Raw genomic sequence first — 12429 nt, forward strand, 5'->3', positions numbered from 1 at the left:
AAATTAAATTGAGATACATTAGTCTTTAAAGGTATCAATGCCATTGTTGTTTCCACTTCTTGAGCAATCTGTCGGGCTGTCTAGTCTGCTTTTCAATTTCCCTTTACTCAGTTCTAGTGTTCTGGTTAAGGCAACCAGTTCTGCCCTCTGGGCAGATGTATTTGGTGATAATGCTTTTGACTCCACCATTGTACTGACTGTTGTTACCGCATATCCAGCGTATCTGGTCCCATTCTCCATGAAGCTGCTTCCATCTGTGAATAGCTCTCACTCTGGTTGCTCTAGTGGGATGTCTTTCAGGTCTTCTCTTGCTGAATAGGTGTCCTCTATTACTTCTACACAGTCATGCTCTAGTCAGCCTTCTTCAGTTGTGGTACCTAGGAACAAAGCTAGATTCAAGAGGTTAGTTGTCTTTAGTGTGACATTATCTTGCTCAGTCAGGATTACCTGGAATTTTATCATCCTGCTTGGAGATAGCCAATGGCCCCCCTTTTGTTCTAAAACAGTGGTTACCATATGTGGCATGTAGACATTTATGTGTCTACTCATCATGAGTTTCCTAGCTTCTTGTGTCAGCATCACAGTGGCTGCAGCTGCCCGCAGGCATGAAGGCCATCCAGCACTCACATTGTCAAGTTGTTTGGAAAAGCAGCCTACCGGCCTTTTCCAGCTTCCCAAACATTGGGTCAGCACTCCCAGTGCTGGGTGTAGTCTTTCATGCACAAACAGGTGAAAATCCTTGGATGAATCAGGCAGTCTTAACGCCGGAGCTGTTGTCAATGCCTCCTTCAGTTTGAGGAAGGCCTCCTTCTGTGGTTTGCTCTAGGTAATCAGCTGTGTCTTCTGGGCTTCATACAGGGGTTTTGCAATTAGTCCATAGTCCATGATCCACGGCACCACTCTGTCATCCCAAGGGAAACTTGTATCTCATATAGGTTCTAGGGTTCTGGAATGGCACAAATAGCTTGAATACGATTAGTACCCAGCTTTTATTGCTCTTGTGAGATTTCACACCCCAGGTAAATCACAGTCTGTTGGGCAATTTGTACCTTTGTTTTAGATACCTTATATCCTCCCATTCCCAGCTGATTTAAAATTTTCAATTGTTACCTTTATGCAGATTGTTTCTCTTCTGTAGTTGTCAGTGTATCATTAGCATACTGTAACAGCAGGTATTGTTCTCTCGGTACTTGCCCATTCTCGGTCCAAATCTCCAGCTCCTTCGCCAGCTGGCTTCCAAATAGTGTTGGACTGTTCTTGTATCTTTGTACGAGTCGTGTTCAGGTGAGCTGAGTTTTCCTTCCATTTTCTGGATTTTCCCACTCACAGGCAAACAGTTTCCTACTTTCTTTGTCAAGGGGTATGCAGAAAAAGGCATCTTTTAAATCAATTACAGTAAACCATTTCTATTTCTCTTTTACGGATGTTAACAATGTGCAAGGATTAGCTACCACTGGGTAAATATCTTTAGTTATCCTATTATTGCTCTCAAATCCTGTACTAGTCTGTACTGGTCGACGCAGAAATTTGGGCTCTACTGCTAACTACAGAAGCAATAGGTGCACGTTTAGGACTTACTATTGCTGTAATCAGTATGTCTCCAGTTTTGTTATTTCTAGTGAGCATAAAACTAACTTCCCCCTCTCTGCTCACCCATGAGAGGCAGAGTTACCAGTTTCCCTGATTCTAAAGCTGTTTGGGCTCCACTCCCAGAAGCTGAGAAGGAGACTGCTTGGGCTCACAGCCCAGAGCCTGTGGAGGTGTACTGAGTTATACAATGGGGCATTCGATACAATGAACCTGGGACAGTGCCAATTAGAGACTACTTTGCTTAACTTTTAAGTGATAAGCCACCCATTATGTTTTTGGAGACCCCTTTCTTTATCTCTAGTGACTACCAATACTGGCGATTAGAGATTTGCTTTCTCTTTTTCTGGGTTTTCATTAAGAGAACCAATGTATCTAACACCCTTTGCTTTCTCTGATTTTTTCTTTCTGGGATTTTTACAAGTCTATAATTTCAGTTTTCACAAGTAACAACATTGGTAATTCATAACCAACAATTAATTTTCTTTTGTGTATCATTTGTAAGCAGGCAGCTTTCTAAATATTTTTCAGTAGTTGGTTGGGGGTACAAACTATAGCAATAAAGTCCCCCCTTTCCAAGGGGTTAAGCCCCTCTGCCCAATAAGCTGCATGCTGAGTTAGGGACCATGGGTTATGTATGTCTCTTGTTGTTAAAAATACTTCATGTCCCCAGTACCCACTGGATTCCTGTTCTCCCAATCAAATTGGATCACGTCCAGTGAGAGACACTCGGAATACATATTCTGTCTTTGACTCGTGAGGGAGACGCCCGTACTCCCTTTTTCTTCTCTCTTTTTTTTCTATTTTTTTTTTTTTTCCTATTTTTTATTTCTATTTTAGTAGTTATATGCAGATCAAGATCCTTATCATTGATATAATTATATTATATTATAATATAGTAGTAATAGTATATTATATTCTATTATACTATAATATATTATAATAATTATATTGTAAAATTATGTTATGTAATTATATTATCTAATTAAAAATTATATTTTTAATTAGAGGTTTCAAACTAGGACAGCAGCGTTCCCCACAATTTTATCCAAGTTAGCTCTTTTTGAGGGTAAATTTGATTAAGGAGAGGGGTTTTCCTCTCTTGTTTCTTTTAGCAAGTCAGCATTTTTTTATTATTTTTTTTTAATTTTTATCATGGAGAGCTGCTTGCAACAGACTGATCTTACTTTTTCTTCATCCAATTGTCTTTGCAAAATTTTAACTAGGTTTTGGAGGTAGTTTTTTCTTTACTTCTTTACTTACAGCGAGTTTCTATAGCTGCTGTAAGACAAGCTCCCAAAACTGAGCAGAGTATAGTTTTATTTTTGCCCAGTTTAAATTTTGTTTCATATTGTAATGAACATACTCTATCAATCACATTTTCCAAATTAAACCAATTATTGAGCACCAACTTTTTCCTCCTGGAGAAGGTCTGGTATTGTGTTTTGCTAACAGAGCATAACATGCATAAAATGCAGTTTTAACTTTTGCACTGCTGTTCTCAGTCATTTTTTACAAAGGAAAAACCACTACAGGGAGGTATAAACTTAGATTATACACACACACACACACAACTTTTTGCTTCCCTGTATGGGTAAAAAGACCAAAATCTGCTTGGGAGGCACTCCTTCAGTTTAAAATTCTAGTTATCTCTTTGCTACACCAAGCAGTCAAAATTCATACACACAACAACAACAAAAACATTCCCACCCTTTTGCACTAAGAGATGTTCTGCGAAATCCTGCAGACAGAGCCCTCAAGTGAGTGTGGGGTGCTTTTCACCTCGGCATGTGCAGTTTGCGGGAAATTCGAGTCGCCCCCCTTGCTTTCTAGACACCGCTCACTCTTTTGGGAGTGTCGGGCTAGGTGCGGCTGGAGCAAAACGTCTTTCCCCTAATACAGACTGCACAACAAACCTGCAGCCCCTTCTGTCTGTCAGAAATCCTGTCCGTGACGCCAATTTAGATGTCATGACTCGCTAACGCGAGTGGGACTCGTGAGAGGTTTGTTTGATCTCAGAGTGCAAAAAGGACACAAAGGGATTTCAGTTTAAATCATAACAACAATAATATACCTTTATTTTAGTGCCAACAACAAGGGTTATGCGATAGAGGAGAGAGAGAGAGATAAGGAAAACAAAGTAAAGAAAGACAAAAGGGGTTATAGCTACCAACAGATGAGACGGGGTCGCTGGGGTCTTTTTCTGTGGGGAGATCTCACCGAAATTAACTTAACCTTATGTAATTCTTTCCCAAAGTTACCTTGTTTCCAATGTGCTAATAAGCACCCCAAAGGAGAAGTAGCCGGTATGGGAGCACTGCTGCCCAAAATACCTTTAAGCTTCTCCATATTATAACTATAACTATAATATACCACAAATGCCGAACCTGCGACGCTTTCGCAGTCGTCTTACGGACGGCGCCTAGGCTTTTACCAAGAGGAATTCCTTTAGCCCAACCACGCGCAGCTTTCACCGCGTCTAACTGGCAGGCACCAAAACCAAATTAAAGCACCTTACCTTTTCTCCCGGGGACGTTGTGAGCAGCGGAGACGGTCGCGGCTGATGGGCTCCCCGAGAATCCCTCGGTGCCGGCTGGAGCGTGATCGGGTCGCGAGTTCGCTCAGCAGCACTCACAAGGTCCCATCTGGGTCGCCAAAATGTTAGCGTTCAGGATCACACACAACCACGAATGGTTATATGAAGGTGCTTTATTTAAAGAGCTCTGGGTGTCAGGGGTACACATACCCAAATCTGACCCGATTTGGTTTTCGAGTTGAACATATTTTATACTCTATCGTTATGCAACTTACATATTAATTATTAATCTTACATTGTTCTATTGTATGCATTGTTTTTACCCAAGCATGGATTTCTCGTGATCCCCCCTTAGCCCCCTAACATGGTTCCCCATGTTCTCTAAACAATAATTATATCTAATCACATCTAACAATTCTATCATTTATCATATATTGACTACACAGGTGCAGCTTGACCTGGTCTTTAGCAAGCACAAGGCTTAACATTTCCCAGGGCCTGCTTTTCCCAGGGCTTTCCAAACCTAAGTCCTCGAATTTTCTAAGATTTTGGAACCTTTTACTATCAGTTTGACTGACTACAGGCACTCGATACCTTCACCTAATTCTTTGGCTCTTCTGAGATTGCAATTTTCATTCCATATATTCTCTCTATTTTCTCCTCTATGAGTGGTCAAATAGAAATAATGTTTGGTAACTAAGGAAAAAATAAATTAGGCTGCATGCCAGTAATAAGATTCTAAAATGTAGTGTGGTAAAGATGTTGGAGATAGTGAATCATTCAGTTGCAATACATTATGAGCTGATAGGCAAAGGGACTCTGTGGTGCCCAGACTGGCCCATCATTCACATTTTCAGGACTTTCAGACTCTGCACAACAAAAGAGAAGCCACTGAAATGAGGAAAACCCTGTCACATGCAGCGTTAAAAAAAATGAGTGGAAAATGTTCTATAGACCATAATCTTTCATAGGCTGAGAGAGGAACAAGTTTTTGGAATTTTTTTCTTTTGTTTTTCTCTGGCTGTCCTTGAGTTTTCCAGAAAACTGAGAGAACTTCTCAGAGTAGTTTTAAATCAGGAAGTCAGTGCTGATTATCAGTTGCAAATACACACTATAATATCTTGTTGTTTATTATCCAGTAAATCCTAGGGCAGAACAAATACAGTGCTTTAAAGTGCAGTAGAACCAGGCACTAAAAGTCACTTTCCACTAAAACCAATGATACAGTTCTCTGGTGAATTAATTTGAGATGGTATTTCTAATCTAACACTGAATATAAGAATACCTACAGAGAGCTATTATGGTGTTTTGTAGTTATGCAGTATATGGACAGGTAATGGTGGTGGTGAGGAACTGAATTTTTTCTTCAGACAAATAAATACAGGGCCTGACAGAATCTGAATCATCCCTGTGCTGCTGAATAACCTCCATGAGCTGTTAATCTTACTCAGATTACAAAAATGTGGATCTCAAGCTGATGTTCACCTAAGAACTGACTTCTTGGATAGACCCTTGCAGGTAGTGCAGGTATGTAATGCTGAGATCTTTTTTACCTTTCTGCCAAGATTATAGCAGTAGCTGATGCCTAGAATCCACAGCTTAAAAGAATGCACTGGGGATGTCAGATGCCATTTTTTATCACTTTATTCCTTAGACAGTGTTTAAATCTCAGCACTTTTAGGAGGGAATAAATAGTTCTAGAAGATGTGCTTTAAAGATGTTTTGTGGGTTGTCAGGAGAGGTTACCTTAGGCAGGATATTGCTCGTGTTTGAATTTCTTGCTCTGTTTCTCCACTCATGAGAGACATTCTTTCAGTGGAAGGCAGGGTTATTTGCATTTGCCTTCAGGATGCTTCCATTACCATTAGTTCTGTTGTAAACCAGTATTTCTAGTTAAAGCTGCAGTCACCTACAGGAGTCAAAAAGCTTTCTTTTTCCCTCCAACACATAATCTGTCTTCTGAGTTTTTGAACTGGATCCTTCACAGACTAATCTTGCTGTCTGGTTTGTATTACTGTTAACCCCTTGGATTTTGTAAAGTGCTAGACTGGACATTTTTAGTGGCTTAGCTGTGTTCTGCAGCCAGAACACTATGAATGGACTGGCATTTGTGTGTCATCTCTTGTATTCCTCAGTGGTAACAATGCCTTAAGCAGAGGCAGCAACAAGGACAAACTTAAAGAAGCTTTTGCTTTTGCTTGTGGCAAGCCTATCAAATACATCTGACTCATTAATTTACTTTTTCTTCACTCCACCCTCATGAACATCTACAGAATCAGTAACTGTCATATTTACAGTGCAATGACACAGCTTTTCTTTCTCTCTCTTATGCCAGATGTTACTGATCAGTCTGCCAGGAAACTGTGTTTGATGTCGAAGGCCCCAAGGTACAAGGGAAAGTGTGGTGTTTGGCAGGTGTCATGGAGAGCTTGTTTCATCCTAGCTGCTGCCTCCTGCCACACTCCCTGCTGCTCCACGTCACCAGATTCTTCCATTATGGGAATTCATTGAGAGACTACACACACACCAGGCAATTAAAAAATTGAGAAGTCAGCAATTAATTTACATCATATTCTGGCTGGGGCTGTGGCATTGCGATGGGGTAGGACTAGGGAGAGAGTAAAAAGAAATTCTGTGATAAGGCTATAGTTTATTTTACTTTTTGTTTTTAAAGGACAGTTTTAAGCTGCTAAGAAAACCAAATGAATACATTAATAGATACAAAGCCAGGGAGACCTCAGTGTCATTACATACTCCCTGTGTGATCAGCTGTGTAAAATACTCAGTTCTAGTTGCATTATCCATACTGATTATTTCTCCCAGATAGGCTAAGAAGAATATAAAAATGCAAATCCTGCTCTGCTGAAGTTAATGATAAATCTCTTATTGACTTATATGGGATAAGTTTCAAGGACATTGGAAATACCTATAAAATGAGCCAATGATGAGCAGATGATCTCCATATGAAAAGCTGTGTTCCGTTCTCAATCTGTGGCTCTAGCCAACCATAGTCCACATGTTTACATGATAGACTGCTAATTTGTATTATTAATTACAAATGCTAGATTAAATATGCAGAGATGTTTATGGACTACTTTTAAATGCTGGGTCATGGTCTTCTCTGGGTATTAGAAAGATTCAAGCAATAGTAATTAATTATTAAAATAGAATTATATAAAAAGGTCTGTGCAAATATATCTGAGGTGTATTCCATACCTTCTATATGTAGGCTTTGAAAGAAGCCATGAAATTGTAGTCTTGTTTTATACTACAAGCCCTGTAACTTACATAGTTTCTGATTATTTTCATTATTTGTCTTAAAATTATTTCAGGAAGGTAATAAATGTGAACTTTTATTTATTATCTGACAGCCTCTGACAGTGTAGGTTTCAGTAGAAAAACAGAAGCTGTTGTATGTATGCATAAACACCCCATATTCAGCAAAAGCACACTCTATACATAATTTAAATTTGTTTTCTTTGTGCCCGGAGTGCCTAGAGTTTTCCACAAGGCTTGTGGGGTGTTTTTTGTTTGTTTATTTGTTGTTTGTTGATGTTTTGTGGAGTTTTTTAGTGATGCCATTTAAAATTTAGCTTTGGTCCTGCAGGTCTGAGAGACCTTCAGTTCTGCTAATCCTTACCTGATGCAAGAGGTTCATCACATAAAATTTGATTATCTAGGGCCCCCATTTGAGGAGGTGGGAATGGGTGATGGGAGCTGTGCTGGCTGGGAGCAGATGGGAGCAGACCTGTCTGGGGCAGACCCAGGGTGCTTTGGTGCACAATGCTGGGCGAGAATGAGTGGCCAAGCCTCTTACAGAGTCTGTAAGAGGAAAGAAAGGCTTTGGTCTGAAGCACTCTAAGTGGGACATTTTTGTCGGCACAAAAGGTTATAACTGTTATAACTATAGCACTGTTATAAGCTAAAGGAATGAAACTGGTAACTTATCACTGAAGAAAATACACCCTCAATTTATGAGCTAAATCAGCAGAGATGGTGTGGCAGTGTAATCAAGAGATGTAAGGCAATGCAAACATGAAGGAAGTAACCATCTGGTTTCCTCTAGGCTTTAACTGACCTTATATTTTATTTCCATTTTGAAGAGTTGTATTTATGGTTTATTTGTCTCCTCCCCTTTCTTCTCTCGGCATATGCCTGTGATGAAGAGTCAGTGCACTTATCAGGCAAGGTTTCTGGTAATGTTTCGGTTTATAGCCTCAACCTTTCCATGAGCAAACATTCTCAGCAACCTTTAGCCTCTCTCTTTTCCTGAGTTTTGCTGCTGCTAGTTTTTCACCTTGAAGTGCCACCTAGTACACTGGAGGCACGGGCAGAGGTGAAGGAAGGCAGGGAAGGGGATAGGGAAGTGCGTGAAGAGAAGCCTGTCTTTGAATCTACAGAGTGGAAATCTTTCTTTCTATCCAGGAACAAAATCAATGTAGAGTATCTGAAAGAAAGAGAGTTAGAAGACAAAAAGAAATGGGAGAGCAAACACAGTGGGTCTAAACTGAGCAATGATGAAGCAACTGGTATTGGTGCTGGCCATTTGGCCTTTGTTTTCCTCACTGCAGCTGCTGAAGCAAGTGGGTTCAAATCGGTGTAGCAACAACAGTTACGCGATCAATGTGATGCTCATGAACTACTCGGATTTCCCATCAAATACTGATAGTTTGAAGTTAGCTGTGAAGCAAGCCTTGGAAAGGGTACGAAAGGAATTCCAGATGACAGGTAAGCCAATGGGTGTTGGTTACCCCTTTCTTCATGTGATTTCTTGTCACACTTTGTGTCACAGTTTTATACTTATCTGACCTTTAACAAGGTGTTTCTCAGGCTTCTTTCTTGCCCATCTTTTGTAGATCTTATGAAAATAATTACCTCTTCGTATACATAGAAGTAGGCAGAATTATATATGTTTTCATGGTGTTTGGGCAGACTCTTCCTGCATGCGTCTCTGGAGATGTTCAGCTGGGTTTGGTAACATGGAAGTTACTGAACTAGATCAGACAGGACCAGTGATTCACCTAGTGTAGTAATTGGGTTGCCCTTGCTTCCTCTCCTGACTGGTTTAGCCTCTACTTTCTGAAAATAATTTTCCTCTTGACCCTATCTGTTGATCACATTATCACTAGAGAATCTGCAGCCCATATTTTCCTTCATTTTGAATCACGTTGCTTTTATTTATTTTGATATCTTACCTCTTCTTTCAACATCATCAGTCTATTCTCTATAATATCATGGGGAAAAGAGATTCCAAGGAAATAATTAAATAAATATTATCTATTCCCTATCTGCCCTCGAGTTTAAGGATTTTGTCCAGTTTTATTGGATAGTGGATTCTCAATTTCTTCTTACAGAGCCTTAAAAAATTTGTCTAATCATGGCCAACACTAGAAGTACTTTTTACTGGAAGTACTAACACGCAACAGAAGTCAGCAGTCCACATTGGAGTGGACTTCACAATCACTTCCATGGTCATGGGGGTTAGGTTGTAGGTAGACTTTGTGGAAACAGGGAGACCTCATAGTGTAAGACTGCTCAGACCTGTGTCAGAAGGAGAGGGATAATAGCATATTAGGATTAGTGGTTACCTGAAATTAATGATGCTCTTTGTTTTTACATTTGTGTTACAGGAGAAAATGTTACAGTGGATGCCATCTTCCACCCCTTTACTTCATCACTCTATGTCTCACAAGGCTGCCGTACTAGCACCTGTGAAGGTGTGGAGCTCATCAAAAGCATTTATGTGAGTAGCAGACTTCTTTCCTTCTGCCTGGCTGTGCATATGTGTCTCTGTCTTTCCTTCTTAACCTTTAATCCTGCTATTCAGTTTCAAAGAAATTTGACAGGGAAGTGAAGTTTTCAAAGAGAAGATGTTCCTGTATGTTTTGTGAAAAGAAGTAGGCAAATACTGGAGAAAGATTCTATGAACACTTCCCAGAGACTGCCTTCAACTTCTGGCTCCTTTTCCTATGCTTAAATTGTCCTCCTTTTTATATCTGCACAACTCTTCGTGTGGTCAGAGAGCCAAAGCAATCCATTAAAAAAAACCCAAATAACAACTAAAAAAACCAAACCAACAACTCGAATACTCAAAACAGCCCAAGTAGAGCAAAAAGATCCATTTCCAACTGGATCAGATCCTGATCTGGTTCACCATCAGTTTACACAATACACAGAAGAGAGAGCTGTGGTGAGGATGGGGACATGTGGGCAGAGAAATCATTAGGCTGGCACTGTTACAAATGAAATGCTTATGGAACTATGCCCAAAGGGCAAAGATGAAATTCTTGCTTCTCACTAGAAATCACAGAAGTCATGTGAGAGAAACTAAATGAGTACTTTAATATGAGGAAAAGCTTCAGTTAAAATCTGTGCATTACAAGAAGCCATGCTTCTGAAGATTTTCACATCTCTGAGTTAAACTTGGTCAATCCAATGAGAATTTTCAATTCTACTGATCTATGACCATGCTCTAGTCTTTGCGAAGAAATTATCCATCATGACCCACAAAGATACAGGTCAGGCCTCATTTGATAGTCATGGAAGGATTTTTAGAAATACTAGTTTCATATGCTCTTAACTAATAACTTTTCTGATACACAGGACCTTGTAATACCAACCACCCTGTCTTCTGCAAATGCAAACTCTTCTGGGGTGTGTAATTTCAAATGTGCAACTATAACAGTATTTTAATCCTTACTTGCTGTCTGTGTCTTAACAAATGTCGTAATTTATCATTTTTTTTTGGCTTTCTGTGATTTTTTCCTCCTCCCCTTTATGTTTGCTCTTTTAAAGTTTCTGTAGCTCCTTTCCTACTCTTCTCTTGCTTTTGCTAGGTAAATTCTGTGACTCCCCATATGCTACAATTTTCTTCATTCTCCCATCCACCTCTCTCTGCCAGTCTTCTGCTTTATCCCAACTGACCCTTTTTGATCCCTTGCAGGATAATGGCACACTCGGCTGTGCCGTCATAGGACCTGCTTGCACTTACGCCACCTACCAAATGGTCTCGTAAGTACCAGTTCTTCCCCCTTATATTGTGGTGTTAAAGATGTCAGCTGCTGAATGAAGTTGTTTTGTGAACAACAAACCTGCAGAGACATTGGTGTTTAGAGTACATTAGATACCCTGAGGTCTACAGTCAAGGCAGTAAGACTTTTATGCATAGCCACTCTGTTTGGTAGGTGGAAGAAAATCACCTTCCAAAGCCCATGGATACAATCCCAGTTTTGATAGGGAAACTTCTAATTCCTGACAGAAAGTTGAATGATTGATTGAGGAGTAGCTGGAGAGCAGCCCTGCAGAAAGGGATCTGGGGGTGCTGGTTGGCAGCAGTCTTGACACGAGTCAGGGGTGTGCCCAGGCAGCACAGAGGGCAAACCCTTCCCTGGGGTGCATCATACAGCATCACCAGCTGTCAGGAGAGGTGATTATCCAGCTGTACTCAGTGGTGTTGTGGCCTCACCTTGAGTACTGTGTGTAGTTCTGAGCCCCACAGTTTCAGAAAGATGTGAAGGTCCTTGAATGCTTACAAAACTGGTGAAAGGGCTGGAAGGCATGTCCAGTGAGGAGCTGAGGGCACTGGTTTGTCTTATTTGGAGAAAAGGAGGCTGAAGGGAAACCTTGTTGCTTTCTACAGCTTCCTGAGAAGGGCAATGTAGAGGGAGGTGCTGATCTTTTCTTCCTGGGATTCAGCAACAGGACAAGTAGGAATGATTCAAAGCTGTGTATATATGTTGGACATTAGGAAGCATGCTTTTAATGAGAGCATGGCCAAACACTGGAACAGGCTACCTAGAGAGATTAATCGTACCTTAAGCTTGTTCATGTTGAAGAGGCATTTGGACAATGCAGTTAGTAAGTGGTCTAGTGGAAGGTGTCCCTGCCCATGGCAGGGGGTTCGGAACTAATGATCTTTAAGGACTCTTCCAACCAAAACCAGTCTGTGTTTCTATGAATAACGTGCTTTAGCTTCTGGTCAGACCTGAAGTAGTCTAGACTGTATGATTTTTGTAGGTTCCTTTTAACTGAAATAATCTATTATCTTCTATTCTAAGTCTGTCAGAAAAAAAACCCCAAACAAACCTGTTTAATTAGTGAAATACTCTCCCTGTCATTTATTACATCATCTATGTCTGTTTCTATTGCAATAAGTAAAAACCCTGTAACTGGGTAAGTGGACTTTACCTGGAAAATAAAATTTTGTGACAATAATGCCAACAACTCTTATGGTCATGGTTTTTGCAGGCAAAATTCCCTGTTATAAAAAAGCATCAAACAAGAACAAAAATATTTTGCATTTAGTC

The 12429-nt window shown here is 40.2% G+C and overlaps 1 protein-coding gene across 1 annotated transcript in view; it reads left to right on the plus strand.

Moving 5' to 3' along the window:
• Nucleotides 1-8640: 8640 nt before the first annotated feature.
• The window catches only part of LOC131592584 (guanylyl cyclase C-like), a 44278-nt gene continuing 40489 nt past the window's right edge, over nucleotides 8641-12429 (plus strand). Inside the window, exons 1-3 of the mRNA XM_058864180.1 lie at nucleotides 8641-8851; nucleotides 9754-9866; nucleotides 11067-11134. Of these exons, the coding sequence (XP_058720163.1) occupies nucleotides 8641-8851; nucleotides 9754-9866; nucleotides 11067-11134 (392 nt within the window). The remainder of the gene's footprint in view (nucleotides 8852-9753; nucleotides 9867-11066; nucleotides 11135-12429) is intronic.

The sequence above is a fragment of the Poecile atricapillus genome, chromosome Z, assembly GCF_030490865.1.
Source record: "Poecile atricapillus isolate bPoeAtr1 chromosome Z, bPoeAtr1.hap1, whole genome shotgun sequence".
NCBI lineage: Eukaryota > Metazoa > Chordata > Aves > Passeriformes > Paridae > Poecile > Poecile atricapillus.